The sequence below is a fragment of the Miniopterus natalensis genome, chromosome 16, assembly GCF_054644295.1.
Source record: "Miniopterus natalensis isolate mMinNat1 chromosome 16, mMinNat1.hap1, whole genome shotgun sequence".
Lineage (NCBI taxonomy): Eukaryota > Metazoa > Chordata > Mammalia > Chiroptera > Miniopteridae > Miniopterus > Miniopterus natalensis.
This window is the reverse complement of record NC_142096.1, coordinates 22,070,041-22,089,135: the sequence shown is the minus strand read 5'-3', so window position 1 is coordinate 22,089,135 and position 19,095 is coordinate 22,070,041. Positions and strand designations below refer to the sequence as shown.

Genomic DNA, 19,095 nt, shown 5'->3' with positions numbered 1-19,095 from the left:
AGAGGGAGAGAAATAAAAAGTTCCCGATCAGATTTACTTGAAACATCCCAATCAAGGTCGGCAAACTCTTGGACATCTGCCGTGGGCCTGGACCGCCAGTGGCTCCCGGGGCGCACGGGCTCGGTCTAACCCCTTGGAGCGCCCGGGGTTTCAGCCCCGGGGGGAGCACCACGTGGTTGCCCTCGGGGCGGCGGCGCGCGGCCGGGCGGGGGGTGGGCGTGCGCGGGGCAGAGGCCGCGGAGGAGGGGCCGGGGTGACGCGCAGTCCGTGCCTCTCCGGGTCGCCGCGGCCACCGCGGCCGAGGCAGAGGCGGCGGGCATGGCCGAGGCGCCGGCGGGGCTGCAGCTGAGCGCGCTGCCCGACCACTCGCCGCTGCTGCGGCCCAGCCTGGAGGAGCTGCGGCGCCGCGCGCGCGCCCCGGGCGCCCCCCGCCTGCCGCGGCCGCTCGCCGACTCCTTCCTGCTGCGCTTCTTGCGCGCCCGGGACTTCGACCTGGACCTGGCCTGGCGGGTAAGGCTGCCTCCCCGCTGCGCCCCACCCCGAGGACGGGGCTGGGTACCCAGGGGGTGGGGTGGGGTGGGGTGGAGGGTGCTGCCCCGACCCCCCGCGAAAGCCGAAGTTGCGAGCAGGACCTTGGTGGGAACGCGCCCTTGGCGCCCCGGGCAGAGGACTCCGTGGCCGCGGCTGTTCTGAGAAATCCAGCGCCCGTCCTTCCAGTTTCTCTGCGTATTGAAAATGGAAAATCTACACAAAGCGTGATGGCCAGTTTGACTCCAGAAGCTGGAGCTCTGTCCTTGAGGAGTCTCCGGAACTTACAAAGTTTGGAGGAAATGCCTTTCCTCTTCCCTGGCAGAAAGCTGGTGATATAAAAACAGAGTAACAGCTGAGAAGTGGGAAGCCTAGATTTTACCGCATCTTAGCTGCTAACTCCACGTGTGGAGAGGAGAGTGAAATTGCCAGTAGGACAGGTCTAAAGCTAAATTCTAGAGAAACAGTATGATTAATAGAAATCCTTCGGGGTCCAGATGGTTAAAGCAGTCCATTATATTTTGAGTGGAAGAATGCGGGATGAGGCTCTTCTTTTGTGTTTCCAGGTGTGTTACAGCTGGGTATTTGAGAGAAGGGGTGTTGGGAAGACAGGGATCAGAAAGAGGGATGCCACCTTCAGTTCTGTCACTTTGGGCTCAGTATCCGCATCTGTTAAATAATGGTGAGAACGTCTAGACACCTTTCCACGACTGACCATTAACCAAGTTAACAGAAGGAGACTTGGCCGGCACAGAGCTCGGCACAGAGTTAGCACTCAGCCGTGGAACCTGAGCTGGCCCTTGTCCAAGTGGCTTGCTCAGTGTCCTGCAGCGGCCACTTGAAAGGCTGGGAAGTCAATGGTACCGAATCCCAGCCTGTCTCAGTATGAGGCTTTTCCAGTTGTCGATAACTAATTTTTAATTGAAAAAGTAAAGACTAGGGATGGTAAAAACAATCCATCAATAATGGAGTACGTAGACTACAAAGCAAGTTTCTAAGAGTAACTTTCTAAAGGAAAAGAATCCCCCATCCCAACCCTTGGTTTGCCAAGCCCTCTATCCAGAAGCGGTCAGTTACCTGTGTCTTGTTTCTCTTTCCAGATAGCCTACCTTCACGCAACTATATGTATGCGTTTTACATTTCTCCTTTTTAAAACCTAATTCATCATAGAGATGATCCTATTTCAGCACACCTACATACAGCTTACTCTTTCGTGGACCTTGAGCTCTGCATGGTGTGACTACTGTGTCTTGTTTCTCTTTCCAGATAGCCTACCTTCACGCAACTATATGTATGCGTTTTACATTTCTCCTTTTTAAAACCTAATTCATCATAGAGATGATCCTATTTCAGCACACCTACATACAGCTTACTCTTTCGTGGACCTTGAGCTCTGCATGGTGTGACTACTGAGCAGTCCCTGTTGTTGGGCATGGACGTGTCATCAGACCAGGGCAGCAGGCCATGCGCGCTCTCCATTCCTCCTTCAGTGATCATTTTTTGAACTCCTGCAGTTTGCCTGGCAGTAGACACAATGCAATATAAACAAGACCAATGGGGTGTCTTCCCTCACCAACTGGATATTCTAGTCTGTCTCTGTGCATGTGCCTTTGCGCAAAAATAGGAGTATATCCTTACAGGACAAGTTCAACCTGCAGAATTGCCGAATGAATTGAGATGTGTGTTTTCAGTGTTGAGGAATATAACAACTGTCCTCCAAAGGGCTGACGCTATTTTGTCAGCTCTCTATTGCATAATGGTGCCTTTCTCTGCGTATTATCACCCCTGCTGCATTAGCCAAAATCTCACCTGTGTCTCCAACTGCTAGCTGAGAAACTGGTTCTCATTATTATAATATGCATGTATTTAATTACAAGTGAGGTTAATCATCTTTCATATATTTAACATTTTAAAATCCTTTTCTCGGTAACTTTGTTTTGCCATTTGTTTATTTTCTTCCATTTTATTTACATAAAATATTCATACAATATAAATTTTTTATTCATAAAATATATGTATTAAAGCGAATAGGCTGCTATCCTAGTTTGTTGTCTGTCTTCTGACATTGGTAATGCTATTTTCTTCCTGTGCAGAATTTTAAGTTTTTATGTAACAAATGTATTAATGTGATCATTCTCTGTTTGCTTCTGGGTTTTATAAGCTCTTCTTTTTCCCAAAAATTTCTTTAGTAATTTATGGCTTCTCTTTTTGATGTTGGAGTTGTTTCCCTACTAGAATTTCTTTGATGTTAGAAATAAACTAGGAATCTGACTTTGTTTTCATTTTGTCAGATGGCTACCCAGGTGTCCTAACATCATGAGTAATAAACTAATATTTACTCATATTGCTAAATATGAAGACACAGTCTCAGGTCCTAGGGAGAGTACAGTTTAAGTAAGGCATTAAACATATATATGTTGTAGAGTTAACTAACCATAAAAAGTGTTTGATTTATTGATTTCATTTTATTTGCTGTTTATAGACACAGACAAGAGAAGGGTGGTTACCAGAGGGGATGGAGTGTGGGGAGTAGACTGAAAAGGGTTAAAGGGGTCACATATACAGTGACAGAGGAAGACTAGACTTTGGTGAGCACACAATGCAATTTACAGGTGATGTACAATTATAAAATTGTACACTTGAAACATATATCATGTTATTAACTCATATCATCCCAATAACTTTTATAAAGAAAAAAGAAAAAACCCCACAAAACAGAAGGAATAAAATTTACCTTCAGCCTTTGTATTTTTTATATGTATGTGTATGTATATATATATATATATTTTTTTTTTCCCCCTATATTTTCTATGTTCCTGAGTTGCTTTCATTGCACCATATCCTTGAGGAATTTGCTGGCAAGACTGTCTAAATCTCCTGAACAGGGGTCAAGTTTCTGTCTGTGAACTCTTTGCCTTATTTTTCTGCCAACTGGAAATAAAAGGGAAAGATTTAGAGCATGAAACTATTTATTTTTTTTACAAAGGACAGTTAATTCGACTCCAACTTCCGTAGTTATAATATAAAAGCCCTGTAGTTTTATTGTATGAAGAAAGCTCAAGCCCCTCAGTCGTAATGAAATTTCTAGTTTTTCTAGTTTTTGTATTTGAAAGGATAATGAATTAATGAGGTTTTTAGAATCTGAATAGCTTTTCGAGTGCTGGTTACTTTGTAAGTAGTGTTTTTGAGGATTATCTCCTGTTCTCATTTTAGAAGAAGCTGAGATGTAAAGAGTTAAGTGACTTGTCTGAAATCACAGATGTTAAGTGATAGAGCAAGAATTTGAAGTTGAGTTATACTCAGGGGAGACTGTTCTCAAGTATGCAACACTTGCCATGTCTGTTCAAAACAATAAATATAGAAACAGCCAACTCTTAACCTGTCTGTTCTACATATTCTTGTGAATTTCTGTCTTTCACAAACGAGGAGTCCAGTTCTTTATATTTTTGCTCGACGTGGTAAGTTTTTTATCCTTTAATTATTGTTATGGTTTTCCCAAAGACCGAAGCTTTCAAAGTACCATTGACTCTCCCTGCTAATTTCCCACTAAATGTAGCTTCTTTTGTAAAGTTTATCATATTATGTCAGTTTCGGTCTCCATTCTGATCCTGTAGTTATGGCCCTTAAACAAATGTATAACTTCTCTGAGCTTTAGTTAGTTAGCTAGTTTGTTTATTTATTTATATTGATTTTTAAAGAGAGACAGGAAGAGGGAGAGAGAGAGAAACATCAATCAGTTGCCTCCTGTACACGCCCTGACCCGGAATCAAACCTGAAACCTAGGTAGGTGCCCTGACTTGGAATCAAACCTGCAACCTTTTTAGTGTATGGGACAATGCTCCAGCCAACTGAGCCACAGGATGGGGGCTGAGTTTTAGAACTGGGTAAACATGTAGGTTGGTTGTGAGTAGGAAGAAAAAATGATGCCATTAAAGGTTATGAAAGCTGCACAAATATGATCACTATTTTGCTTGAAAGTACATGAAAATGTAAGAAGAAAGCTACTTTATTGTAGAGCATAGTTAAAATAAACCATAACTTTTTATATTTATTTATTCCTAATTGTGGTACAAAACCAGTGCCTTCCAATCATGATATTCACTTGCACCCTATTTTTTGTGTGTGTGTGAACTTCAGGTGGTTTGTTTGAGAATTGCTCAGTAGCGTTTTGTCACTTACATAATTTGTTTATGTCAGCTGGACCTTTGAATTTATTTATCAGTGGAAAGGTAATAATCAGTGATCCAGGTTTAAATATTTCAGTTTGCAAAAGTTAAATGTCAAAGGCATGAATGTTAATTGTGTGTCTTTACAAGAATCGTTTTTTCAGGCGCATGGATTCAGTTGGTTTACTCATGCAGTACAGTAGTCCCCCTTATGCTCAGGGGATACTTTCGAAGACCCCAGAGGATGCCTGAAACCGCAGATAGCATCGAACCCTACATATAGTATTTTCTTTTCCTGTACATACATACCTATGATAAAGTTTAATTTATAAATTAGGCACAGTAAGAGATTAATAAAAATAACATAATAAAATAGAACAATCATAACAATATACTGTAATTAAAGTTATGTGAATGGCTTTGGGGCCATTAATGAGTAAAATATGGGTTACTTGAACACAAGCCCCTGCCTCTATTACCTAAAAGATCCCTTTCAATGAAGTCACAACTTTTATCATTTTATAGGAAAATAAAATTATTTCCATATAGGAGCTAATATACTACTTCTAGCATTTTGCTTAAATAAGAATTAAAAAGACTGTTTTTATGCCTGCGGGAACTATGAAAAATATAATGAGCATTGTAAAAATGGTAGTAACACTTATTCAGATGCCCCCTATGACCAGAAGAAGAGGAATCCGTCTTATAGACTAGGATGAATATCTCAGGACCTACAACATGCCTTTTGTTTCCACTGCTTTTGGAAACTGCTATTTAGGTCACCAATTATTTCTTGGTTGGCAAATTTACTGACTTTTTCCCTTTCTACCTCTCTGTTGCACTTAAGTCTTAGAAACATCCTCTTTTTTAAAGCAGTTAAGAAAAGCTTATTAAATGTAGAAATGAAAGAGAAAGAAAAAGACTGAAAAAAAGATAGGGAGACAATATCAGAGAGAGGAAGACGAAGAGGGGGGAGGGGGAGGGAGGGAGAGGAGATGGGGAGAGAATGAAACATGGCTTTTTCTTTCCTTCTGTGCATCATGGTAGTGTTTCTCCTACAACCCAACCAGCGTCTCTCGTCTTCCAGCCGTTTCCAGCCATTGGCATTTCCCGTGGCTTGGAATTTTACCCTCTACTTGGTTTTTAAAATTTATATTTGTGATTTCTCCAGATCATTACTACTTTGTAGTTAGAGTTATGTTTATTCCAATGACTCTCAAATATAAAATTTGTCCTTTCCTTTCATCTGAACTTTAGTCCCACATTTCCAATAGATCTCTTAAAATTCAAATATATCGCTATTTTAGAAAGATTGAGGATGCTGAAAATCATAAAGAAGAAAGTTAAGATATAGCAAGTTTCAAATGTGTAATTTGATTTTAGGATTCTCCACAATACACTGGTAATGTTTGTATTATTTGTAAATGTAAAGTAACCATTATTGGTTGTTCTTTTGGCAGAAGGAGAAAATGAGATTCCTTCAAACCGTATTGTGTCAGACCTAATACCCAGGCATACCTTTCCATAGTCTCTCTGAATGCATACCACTATTAACAAAATTGATTTTTGTTGTTTTTCTATTAGTAGGAAGTATAGCAGTGGTATAGATATGTTACTTTGTATCTTTGATTTGGCTCTTTTTGTAGGAAAGAGAGTAAAAACCAAAGAATTCTAGTTACCTTTAATGTAAACCTGAACTGAATATTTGCATGGGCCAATTAACCCAAATGACTTTCTCTGTTCCAACAGTACTAACCAGCACTCAATGCCCATGTATGCTTTACACATAACCCTAGAAGGCAGATATTAGAAAACAAGACTCAACAGGGTTAAATAGTTACTCCAGATCACCTAAGTAATAAATAAGTGGTAGCACCAAGGTTTTTCTGAAGAGGCAGCCTGGGAACTGAACCTTTCACTACATAGCATGGCCTGTAGGAGCCAGTTGTCACCAATATGTCATCTCCAGTGAGATCAGGGATTTATTCTGGTCGTTGCTTAAACTCAAGTGCCTAACATAGTGCGTGGACATTGTACATACTCCAAACATATTTGTAGAGTTCAGTCATTTGATTGATTTCTGTTCTTTCAAAAAGACTAAAGGTGGATGTTTCAGTTGCCTATCGCCAAGTAACAAAGCACCCCAAATTCAGTGGCGTTAACCACAGCTATTGTTTGTTTGTGGTTCTCTCATTTGGGCCGGGCTGAGTGGAGATGTTCATCTCTGTTCCATGTTGCATCAGAAGGGACCTTGGCTGAGGTCAGACCATCTCAGTAAAACAACCACTCGTCCCCCAGGGCCTCTCTGCATGGACTTTTCATTTCATAATCTTACATGGTGTCTGGATCCTGTAAAGCAAAAACAGAAGGTCCCAGGTTTCTCAAAAACCTAGCACAGTGTCACTTCTATAAAGCAAGATGTAAGGCCAGCCTAGATTCAGGGGGAAGGAATCAAACGGATTCCACCTCTTGATGGCATGTGTACACCGGGTGGGGAAGGGTTGTCGGCAGCTGTCGTTGGAGACCATCCGCCACAGGAGACAAATAAGAATTACTCAACTTAGAATTTGTTATTAATTCCTATCACCTGAGATCCTTGATGAAGGAAACTGTTAGTTTATGTACTAAAAGGACAGCCCAGATTAAAATTTTGACATGATGGATGGCAAAGGACATTGGTAATGCCAATGCTTTCCTGCCATTTTTAAGAAATGCTCACCATGTATGCCATCTGTAGACAATTTCTATTCTGTTTTTCAGTTACTAAAAAACTATTATAAGTGGAGAGCAGAATGCCCAGAAATAAGTGCAGATCTCCACCCCAGAAGTATTCTTGGTCTCCTGCGGGCTGGCTACCTCGGAGTCCTGAGAGGCAGAGACCCCACCGGCAGCAAAGTTCTCATTTACAGAATCGGTAAGTCAAGTGCAGCACTGTTGTTTGCTTTTCCTTGACTGCCATTCAGAAGGCTTTAATGAGCCCATATTTAAGCATTTAGGTTTTTAGGTTTTAATTTAGGTTTATTTTATATTTTAATGTCTCCCAAGTATAATAAAACTGGCAGTTGTGAGAAAATGAACAAAAACCAATGAAAATCCTACTTCCATTTTTCCACACAGTCAGCTGTATAAAATAAGAGAAAAATTAAACAGAGAAGAGAAATGGCGGGGGGGGGGGGATACAAATAAGAGTTTTGAACTATAATAATGCATATAGGCTGTCTGTTCTGTTCATTGATGTACACCAAACACTGAACCAGGGCACATGGTAGGTGCTTATTAAATATTTTGGAGTGAGGCACTCCATGGACCATTCAATCTGAAGACTTGAGACTTGCACCTTTTTTCAGCTTTGGAAGATTTGTCTCTACTATTCTTCTTCCTCTCTCCTCTGTGCCCCATTCTCTGTATTATATTGCCTTCCAGAACTCTGATTAGTTGGCTTTTGAAACTTTGGGATCTAGCTGAATCCATACTTAAATACTCTTTAATCCAAAATTAATACTCTTAACTTTAGTCCATACATATCAATGCTTGGCTTTTTTTGTGCTGCGTTTGAGAGAAATTCCTCAGTTTGATATTCCAAACCATTATTCATTCATTGGCTGTGTCTTCTTTCATTTGTCCCATCAACTGAGATTTGCCTGAATTATCATCATCTTATTTCTAAGATCCCAACCGATTTTTTAATATATCTTTATTGATTTCAGAGAGAGGAAGGGCGAGGGAGAGCGAAATAGAAACATCAATGATGGGAGAGTCATTGATCGGCTGCCTCCTGCAACCCCTCCGCACCCCCACAGGTCGAGCCCGCAACCCGGACATGTACCCTGACTGGGAACCCAACTGAGATCTCCTGGATCCTAGGTCGACACTCAACCACTGAGCCCTGCCGGCTCTTTTTAATAATAGCCTGTTCTTATAGTAATAGCCCATCTCCCCCACCCCCCACCGAAACTATTTTGCTTCTTTTAATGTTTCATGCTTTATTAACTGTGTCCTTGGGTTTCAACGCCTTTGTCTATTGAGTTTGGTTCCTCTCTTCTTTGTGTGACTGTGTTTCAAAAAATATGACAGTTCTTAGGAGATGCGTATTTCTTTTCAGATTGCCTGCCCCTTACTGTCCTTTCTGCATGCCGTGGCCTGCCCCAGGGGCGACGGGGGAGGGGAGAGTGGAAGAATATCAGTAACTCCTCTTAGCACAGGCCTCCCTGTGTTCCCTGGGTGTGGGCAACTGCAGGAGCGGCCCCTGACTGCTTTCCAAAGCCCACGCTGTTCTAGCCTGTCAGGACACGGCTCTGCCACCTGCCCTCGTCCCCCAGCGGTGTCAGAGACATTAGCCAACCTATCTAGCCCTCAGGCCTTTCCTTTTGCAATCTCGCTGGTTGCTACATGGCCCTAGCTTCTCTTCATGGCCCAGGCCATGCTCCTCCCATTCCCGCATCTCTGAGCGTGGGGCCCATCGTCAGGCAGAGCCGTCCCCGCGTGCCTGGGCTGTAGCTTCGTGGGGCGGTCACACGCACCCACGTGCGCCCTTTCTTTTCCCCAGGCCCTTACGAGCGTGTCCTTTGCTGGGGCGAAGCAGGCATGTGTCTCTAGGCCACCGATTGGATCTGTTATTAATGCCGTGACCGTTGAATGTGCTTTAAATTTTATCCATCCGTTAAGTCTAAGAGGAGTCTGTTTCCCTTTGCTTTCTGATTTTCTATGCAATGCTGAGATATATTTTTTATTTCTACTTTTTTTTTTTTTTTTTTTAGCACACTGGGACCCAAAAGTTTTTACAGTGTATGATGTGTTCCGTGTAAGTCTAATCGCATCTGAGCTTATTGTACAGGAGGTAGAGACCCAGCGGAATGGAATCAAGACTCTCTTTGATCTGAAAGGCTGGCAGTTTTCTCACGCTTTCCAGATCACCCCGTCTGTAGCCAAGAAGATTGCCGCTGTTCTCACAGTAAGTGCGCAGTTCAACTCTTTGGGGCAATACTTCCAAACAATAGATGTTAATTTAGTTATATGTGATACAAAGAGAAGGGACCTTACATTCATTAGCAAATCAAATAAAATTTTAGAAATGATACCTAGAATTCAATAATGCTGAGAGAAAGGAAAGTGTTCTTCACAAAAGAAAGAACATTGCAACAAATTGTGAAAATATGTGCGAGATTAGTAATCACAGAATTTACACATTTAAGCAATAATGTGGTAGCGTTATCTTTTTCTCATTAAAAGTCTCTTCCTAAATTAAAAAATTAAATAAAAAATAATATTTATTGCAGTGGTACTACAAGGTGTCACATAAGTTTTGGTAGTTATAAAATTGATACAGCTCTTTTAGAAATCAAAAGCTTTTCTAAATGGCCACAATTTGTGACCGAGTAATCCAGCTTTGAGGAACAGAGCCAAGGAATAATCTGAAGAATAGTATAGACCTTGTATATAATAATGATAGCTATTGTGTGCCATGTACTTGGCTACATGTTTTGAATGAATTACCATTTAATGGCCACACAAGCCTGTGTCATATGACATTATTTTTCCCATTTTACTAATTAATGAACTATGTCAGAGAGGTGACAGCAATGCCCAAGCACATACATTTTGTCAGTGAAACGAAGGTTCCAGTTCAGGTCACCTAAATTAAAACTGCTCCCAACCATCATTGCCTCCTATACATAAAGATAGGTGCCGTAGCATCCGTTCTTAGAGAATAAAATCAGAAGCAGCTTATTTTTCCAGAAATAGGAGAAGGGTTACTTTTATGGTATATCTATCTGGTGGATTATTACAACATATTAAAAGTGATGATGTTTACAAAAATTGTATTATGTCAATTTGACAAAACAGGATACAAATTGTTTAGAGAGCATATTAGCAATTCTGTTTAAAATAAAATTATGCATAGAAAGAACCTGGAAGGAAAAGCCCTAAGTAGATAACACATTTCTAAAAGCTTTGCATAGAGAAAGAAAAAAAGAGGAATTTTTTCCTATGTCTTTGGGTAGGAAAACTATTGATGACTTTTTTTCTTTCAACTCTTAACTTTTTTAAACCTTCTGAATACGCCTATATTACTTTTATGTTACAGACTTATACCAGTGTCAAAACTTTCAAAATGTGCATTATTTTACTATTTCTTCAACTTTTATGAAAGTTTGATTTTTTTCTCAAAATAAAAAATTGGGGGACATGGTTAATTATTAACATCTAAATAACTCGCTGTTTCCTTAAAAGAACATTTATATGTGATTGGGAGAGAATTTTGTGTCATATTTATGAAAGATGAAGGTATTTCTTAAAATACTTTGCCTAAGTTACAAAGTAAATACTTTTTAGGGGTCTTTTCTTAATCTTGTGACAGTGAACTATAAAGCAGGCTATGTTGTGTTGACAAAATAAATAATTTTGGAAGTTAAACACACATTAGGTGCTGCTGTAAGTTTAGCAAGTATTCAAAGAAGGGACCTGTCAATAGAAATATATATTTATGTTTGGCTATTAATAAGATGTTTTTCTTTATTTTCAAAAGGATTCCTTTCCATTAAAAGTTCGTGGTATCCATTTGATAAATGAGCCAATAATTTTTCATACTGTCTTTTCCATGATTAAATCATTCCTGACCGAAAAAATTAAGGATCGGGTGAGTGAAACATATTCAAGTCACTATTCCTCTCTACCAAATGTTCCAATCCTCTTTCATTTAAGAACTGCTTTATTAAGCAGCCCCCACCATTGAACAAATATTTTGAGTATTTATCTAACAAGCCAACTACTCTTATAAATTAAAATTTCTTTTTAATTTTGAAAAATCAAGTTAGTTTATGGGGTAACTGGGACTCCTGCACATTGCTGGTGGAAGTGCAATATGGTATATTCCCTGTAGAGGGCAGTGTGGTAATAGTTATCAAAATTACAGCCTTTGTGCTTCTGGGAATTTCTCCTATCTGCACATAAACAAAATTGTATATACAAAAGGAATCACTGCAGCAAATGATTGGAAACCACCAAGTGTTCATCATCAGGGTACTGGTTAAGTGAACTGTGAGACATCGACACAATGCAGTACACAAGATTTGCAGGATATGTTGAAAGTGAAATAAGCAAAATGCAGAAGAGTTTCTGGTAGGCTACCTTTTGTATAAAAAGGCAAGAAATCAGAGTCATTAGTTATATTTGCATTAAAAGTACCTTAAAAGGATTAAAAGGAAAGCAGTCTTAAGTGGTTCTTCATATAATGAAAAGGTGTGGATGGGGTGGAAGGATAAGGTTGGGAGCCAGACCTCTCACTGTGTATCTTTTATCTTGTTTTGATTTCTAGCCATGTGAATGTATTATCTATGCAAATGAAAATAAATTAATATGTAGGGTGGCCCAAAATATGCATACACACTTTAACAGCTGATAACTCACTTAACTTTTGCTCTTTTTCAGTGTTAATAAACACTGACTTTATAATCATTAAAAGTGTGTATACATTTGTTTGGGACACCCTGTATATTTGTAACTGAAAACCATAGTACTTAAGGTGTGTGACTTAACATAATATTAGTTAAAGAGCTTTGATTTTCTTTTTTTTACCTACCCTGTGGAGCCTTATTGCAATTGAATATCTAATATCTCTTAGGATATCCATTAATCTGTGAAGAAGAATAAGCATTTATTTAGACAAACAATGGCAACATCTAGTGCCTGAAAAACAATTTTTAAAAGCTTTGACAATTTACATCACAAACATTATTTAAATATAAATAGTGACCGTGTGAGCTATAATAGCATATTTGGAATTTTAGAAAGTATAGTGTTTCATACGAAAATTAACCACTTGAATCTGGTTAGAAAATTGTGACCCTAGAGCTTCTTTTGAGGTTGCCCAGTAGATATTTGTATCTGTCTTCAAGAAGATCCATGTCTCTGAAGATGGCCTCTTTTCATTCGAGTATTTTTATAAAAATTAATTCTTTTGTTTATATTTTCATCTCTTTAGTGTAGCTGGATAAAAGCAGGCCATCCTCTGTTTAACTCTGAAAGATCTAAAAATAAGTATTTTTGTTTTGGGTTATGTTCTGGACAAAGAAAAACAAAAGCAGTAATAAACTGAACCTAACAAATAGGAGAATATAAGCAAAAAAGAAAGAAAAATACAGAAGTTAGGTAAAGCAATTCAAGGAAAGTCAGTTGATATGAAACAGACTTGCCAAAATGGTGGGGGTGGGGAGGATCCCAACCCAGTCACTTTCCTCCTTTTCATCATTTTGGCAATACCCTACGAATCTTCTCATTTCCCCCTTTCTGAGGAGATAGTAGACTTTCTTCTCTATTAGCTGATAATATTTTACACATTTCAGGAAAAATCAAGGATTGAGGACTGTTAGATTCCTGAGTGCAGGAAACTTGTTTCATTTTAATCCTTATATCCTAGCACATAGTAGGTGCTTATTAAATGATTGTAGAATGTACAGATGAAGATTTTTCCTTACAGATGAAGAAAGGTTTATCTTTATTTTTATTTAGTTTTAAACAAGATATGCTTTTGATTCAAGGTTTCAAATTTTTACTTAATTAACTTCAGGCATTATATGATTGATTTTTATAGTTTAAAATATTTGAAATTTTAAGGTTCTTAACCACCATAATTGTCTCTTAGTTTTGTACTAGCCAAGAGTATCCATCAAATGTATCACATAAATTATTCCCCATGTACCTAATTTTGTGCTTAGAAATATGTGTTTATTTTATATGAAATAATACCAGATAGGACATTTTTACCATCTACAGAACAGTCCCAGGATATTTGATATTTTGCTAAGAATCTCTTGTACAGCAGGGAATAGAATTTATAAAATACTTTTATTTAGAGTTTTAAAAACCTCCTTGTGAAAGAGGAAAAGAATCTTTTTAAATAAATCTTGTATAGTTATAAGAACACAAATATAAGAAAACAGTAAGATGATCAGATTCATAAACAGCACAATCTAAAGTAAAATTCTTAGATTCATAAGCAGAGGAATAAAGATGTAGTCTCCACACATGCTCTCCTGTCTTGGAAGTTGTTAGAATACCTTCTTTTATGGTGTCAGTTTTCCATTGGAAATTGTGTAATGTGTTGAGAGGCAGATGGCAAACCTTCTAAAACATTTTGGCTATTTCAGATTCATATGCATGGGACCAATTACAAACAAAGCTTACTTCAGCATTTCCCAGACATCCTTCCTGTGGAATATGGGGGTGCAGAAGTCTCCATGGAGGACATTTGTCAAGAGTGGACAAATTTTACAATGAAGTCTGAAAATTATCTCAGCAGTATTTCACACACCGTTCAATGAGAAGTTATTTAACGTGAATGCTGTCCTAATTAAAAATACATGGGTGAGGTCCTACCTGGTTACATGAATGAAAGAAAATTTTTTTAACTAATTAATGCTCTGATTGACGTTTGTAAAAATCTGCTGACATGAGCAACATGAGTATTTAGGAAACTACTTTTTAAATGCACTTTCTTTACATTTGAAGTAATTAAATGTTAACATACTGTACTTCAAAGCATAGAAGAGGTTTTCTGAGTTTTACACTTGAAAGTTATCTCTAAAGTAGCTATTCACGTGTGCCTTTGGATGTTTCCGAAAAGTTTCATTTTAAACAAGTTGTCTGAGTACATTTGTTTACAAACAAATGTATAACTAGTACACTGAAAAGAATTATTAGCACAAATCAACTGATGATAAAAATCTATTAATACTCATTTTGGGTGTGGGTCAGATTAGATTATAATTCAGATTAAAATCTGAATATAGTTTTACTATATTTACTTTTCTGTGGGTCAGCAAGATGGTCCATCTCAGGGAAATTCTATATTTGCACAAGAGAAACACTTAATTGAAGAGTCTGTATGTCATGAATTATTGTATGTAGCATCTATAGGCCTCAATGAAATAACTCACATGGATACAATTGATAACCAAAAATAATTTCAAAAGTATTTCAGGCAGAATTAATGACTTCTTAATACTGTGTCTGCTTTTTCAAAGAACTCAAGATTGTAATTTTGACTTCTGTTTTTAAGATATTTAGAGATATGGTAATAGTTGTTGTACACATGGGCTGTGTTTTTAATGGAGCAATCTCACAACCACAAAAGGAAACGCATATGTTTACATTTTTAAAATCAGTCAGATATACATCTGGAACTTTTCAGATTATGCCTGAAATAATTTGAGTTTTATTTTTATTTCAGAATATTCTAGCCAAAGCCGAAAATTCAGATTTACTTTTAAAAAATCAGTAGTTAAAAAGTGCTGTTTGTACTGTAGTTTATGATAAAGAATATTTCATTTATTGAGGAAGATATAAAGGTATGACTTTCAATTGATGCCAGTGTTTATAGTGTTTTATAATTTTTAAGTTTTATTTTAAATTTGAAAATGAAAGAACACAATGTGCAAAATTTGTTGGACATTTGTTCGCTTAGTTGGGTTTCAACATAAATCATACAATGGTATCTTTGTTGAAAGAGTATGTGAAGGCTGTTTTTCTTTATAAGAAAATTATTCTAATCAGGTGAGCTGATACTTGTGATTCTCTGTACATATATCTGTGATAAAATTGGGAACGATTGTGAATGTTCTTTAGAGAACGTGCTTTATTTTGATTTAGCATTGGGAAGCTAATTTTACATTGTAATTTTTATATAAAAAATTAGATGGTGCCTGTTTTCTGAAAAAAAGTCATCTTTACTAATCACACAATTTAAAACTGTATAATTAAAAATAACAGTATACAACCATTTAAAAGGAATAAACAATAACAACAAGAAGCTCTGGTTTATCCAACTTTTATACCTAGAAGGGGGTTTACATAACAAAGTTTCTTATTTATAGGTGGGTACTTAAAATCGTTCCACGAGGCTCTGTGAAGGAGTGATTACAGTAGCACATGAATAATGGATAACATTTAAAAATGTCTTTTAAATGTGGTTTATTAGTGATGTTATTAACAGCAAATAGAAATAAAATGTCAATCAATAGGAGGACATTTCATGATGGGACTTTGAAATTTTTATAAAATGCAGCAATTCACTGAAGAACATTAGAACAATGTGAAGTGAGCAGGCAATTTTGTAAGGTGGCAACGTAACTAGCTATCGAATTGTGTCTATTACCTAACTGTAATTGCACCAGAAGTGCCTTTTAAAGATGATCTTTAACACGTGATTATTTTGTTACTGAACTGCACAATAATTTGTTTTAATATTGTTCAAAAGAAAATAAAGATCTTTCACATAAACTACGGCTGTTCTTTTTCATTTAAAAAACCCAAATAGTAGGCATTGTTTTCAAAACCTGCTTTTTCTTGCAGAAGAGTTTGAGAAAAAACTTACCATATCTAGTGGTCTATTACACAAGGCCAGTTTTGTTTTTGTTTTTTATAAGTTTTCATTGTAGGCTGGTTTCCCCAGCTGCTTAGTTCAACACCACCTTCCACTAATGTCTTTTGTGGTGCTCAAAGGGACCACGAACTAATGTAATAAAACAAAGACATTGCTTGATTACTAAGTTAAAGCTTCTGAGCGAAAAAAGCCAGAGTATGCCACTTAATCAGATAATTTGATTTTGAAACAATTTGCTGTTAGCCTAGATTATGATTTTTTTGGTCAAACTATATATTTTTCTTGCATTGTATAGCACTGAAGTCCTAGAGCAAATATTATCTTTGTCCGTCACTTAAATTAAGCCACAAAACAGGTCAACATCCAAAAAAAACCCCAAACTCAGAAACTAGTAAGTTGGTGTTGTCTGAAACACTCCCTACTGACCTTATATGCTGGATTTTGCCATATTTAGATGCGCTGGAGGAACTATGAGCTACAAAGACAGAACTGGAAACGGTGGCAGTGCCCCCCCACGACTTTCCTGGTGAGCAAGGACGCCAACCATCTTCCTCACGCCCCACACTGAGCACGAGATGAACTGTTCTCTATCCGAGTCAATTATATTAGTCTTTTTAAAAATCTACTTTTGATAACACCATACATTTAATTAACTATTATAGTGACTAGAAAAATTAACCAGATGCTACTTTGAAGAGAGAAAAAATTATTTTAATGTTAAAAATATATTTAGGCTATAATAAAAAATACGTGTTTATTTGAGCAAAGGAGGGATTGCAGTCTGGGGCACAGATTGAGGTAGCAACCTAAGTCGTGGTCCAGGAAGGATACAGAAAGACAGGGCTTCTAAAGGCTCGGGCTGCACTGCTGTCCTCTTATGGAAAAAAGGGATTCTGGCTGAGTGAGTAGGGGCCGGCTTACCCCCAGGTACAAATGAAGGTTGCTGGTTGGCAAAACGTGTTGGCACCTTCCAAAGTGAGAAACACAGATGGTCTGGTAATCACAGTGAAGAGGAGATAAAGTTCAGGCGCAGCTGAAAAGTGCAAAAATTCATGGAGATGCTCTGGCTGGTGTGGCTCAGTTGGTTGAGCCCTTGCCCCATGCACCAAAAGGTCGCCAGTCCCATTCCCAGTCAGGGCACATGCCCGGGATGTGGGCCCCACCCCCAGCAGGGAGTGCACAGGAGGCAGCCAATAGATGTTTCCCGCTCACATCCATCTTTCTCTTTCTCCCTTTCCCTTACTCTCTCTCTAAAATCAATAAAAACATATTTTTTAAAAAAGTTCATGGAGAAACAAAACATGCTGGTTGGAATCAAGACAAATTTCTTCCTGGCTTCCTGGTTCCATGGTAGTTCCTTGGGCATCAATGACTCCACCTTGGCAATTTCTGTTCACAATATCCAAAATAGCCAGGTAAAATGTCAGGGTCATTAGAATGGTTTCAGTAAAATGCTTTGGGCCTGTAACAGAAGGAAAGATCCTTCCCAGCTGGGGAAAAGGAGGGCGTGTCCTTAGAGGAGGACAATTTGAAGCAGAGCCTTTAAGGAGAACTGACTTCCCTGGAGAGCAATGAGAACCGAGGAGAGGAAGGATAGTCGAGAAATAGCATGAGCAAAGATGTAGAGGTGAGAAAGGAGAGGCCGTGTCTGAGAAGAGTGAAGAGTTATATATTTTTGGTAAAAAGGAATGAGTAATAAAGAGTGGGCCTCTCGCCCAGAAAGATCCATGTGAAATAAACCCGGACGCCCTGAATGCCAGTTGATGGGCACTCAAATGTGTGGATTACTTGTTTTGTGCCAGACACTATATTAAATTCACACACACTGTTATTCAATCTTTACCAAAAAAAAAAAAAAAGAGAGAACTGAACTCAGGAAGTGTCCATTCCCTGCTCAGAATCACAGAGCTAGTTAATGCCAGACAGGCTGAACGTGGCTGGCCAGGCTGTAAATTCCACAGGCTCCACACCACCACCACCACCATGCCCCTAACCGACCCAGCCGCACAGGCCATGGGGATTGATGGCCGTCAGATTCTCTCAGTCCTACCTGGAAATGTCTGATCCTGACCCATTTCTAAGGCTAATCATCTCTCATCCGACCGACCTGCACTACCACTTTCTCACTGTTCCTGCCTGTACACACCTCTTCCATCCACTGCTGCCAGAGTTACCTACCTGCGTGATTTCACTCCTGGACCTTCAACAGAGAACAGCCCTGCGTGCAGGGTAAATTGTTCAGTTGTCCCGAGGCCCTTCGCAACCAGGTGCAACCTGTTTTTCCATCCTGGCATTGAAGGACTCTTCACCCCACCTACACTCTAGGCACACCACTTAGAAAAATATCACCCCTGCCAAACAAGACACCTCAGAATCAGGGGAAAGGAGGGGTGAGGGGGAAGAGATGTGAGGCGTGTAAATTTTGTACTCTGAACCTTTGCTTAGTTTTCTCTGCTCCAGGGACTTTGCTGCTTTCCCTGTTCATCAAAGTCCAATCACTAGTCACCTCTCTGAGGCCTTCTCTTACCCTCCCAGTGAGAGTTCTTGGCTTTCATCTGTGTGATCCTGTGTGTGGACATCAGCTTTTATGACACTGAACTGAGAGCTGTTTACCTGCCAGTCTGTCTCCCTGCTGGAAAGTGCTCCGAAATGCAGACACTATCTTTTTCATGGTTGCGTAATCAGTATCCAACCAGCATGGAGCACAGGCTCCACACTCACAGAATGAAGATCTGTGTGAGGGATATTCCTTGTAGCAAGGCTGGGCGACAGCCCCCGGGCCTGTGCTAAATGGAATATTGTTACTGGGAAGTTGGGCTTGCCTTAGCTGCCCCCTTACAAGCCTTCAGAGTTCACCTCCCTTTATTTTCTCTCTCATCCTAAACGTTAGCTGTCTTACAGGGATAACATATTACCTATTGGCTTTATTTTTGTCTCAAATGTCAATCCATTTCTCTGTTTTAAGGATCTTAACTAATTGAATTTCATTTTTTGCTTGATTTTAAATTTCACTTATTTTTT

General features: G+C 38.9%; 1 protein-coding gene across 4 annotated transcripts; it reads left to right on the top strand.

Moving 5' to 3' along the window:
• Window positions 1-294: 294 nt before the first annotated feature.
• TTPA (alpha tocopherol transfer protein) lies at window positions 295-15,965 on the top strand. Of its 4 annotated transcripts, XM_087825406.1 has the most exons (5): window positions 295-510; window positions 7,455-7,608; window positions 9,452-9,645; window positions 11,221-11,331; window positions 13,841-15,965. In XM_087825406.1, exons 1-5 carry the CDS (start codon window positions 319-321, stop codon window positions 14,012-14,014), a joined length of 825 nt encoding a protein of 274 aa, XP_087681532.1. In that variant the 5' UTR covers window positions 295-318; the 3' UTR covers window positions 14,015-15,965. The 4 variants fall into 4 exon arrangements, with proteins under 4 accessions (XP_087681532.1, XP_087681528.1, XP_087681530.1 ...); XM_087825402.1 differs by lacking the exon at window positions 11,221-11,331 and having other exon boundaries at window positions 319-510; XM_087825404.1 differs by lacking the exons at window positions 7,455-7,608; window positions 9,452-9,645 and having other exon boundaries at window positions 319-510.
• Window positions 15,966-19,095: the final 3,130 nt, after the last annotated feature.

What these genes read in the sequence shown, in the direction of transcription:
- TTPA (XM_087825406.1), top strand. Translation starts at nt 319, where the DNA reads ATGGCCGAGGCGCCGGCGGGGCTGCAGCTGAGCGCGCTGCCCGACCAC. An exon ending in ACCTGGACCTGGCCTGGCGG is followed by an intron (nt 511 to 7,454) that starts GTAAGGCTGCCT and finishes TCTGTTTTTCAG; the next exon opens with TTACTAAAAAACTATTATAA. An exon ending in AGTTCTCATTTACAGAATCG is followed by an intron (nt 7,609 to 9,451) that starts GTAAGTCAAGTG and finishes TTTTTTTTTTAG; the next exon opens with CACACTGGGACCCAAAAGTT.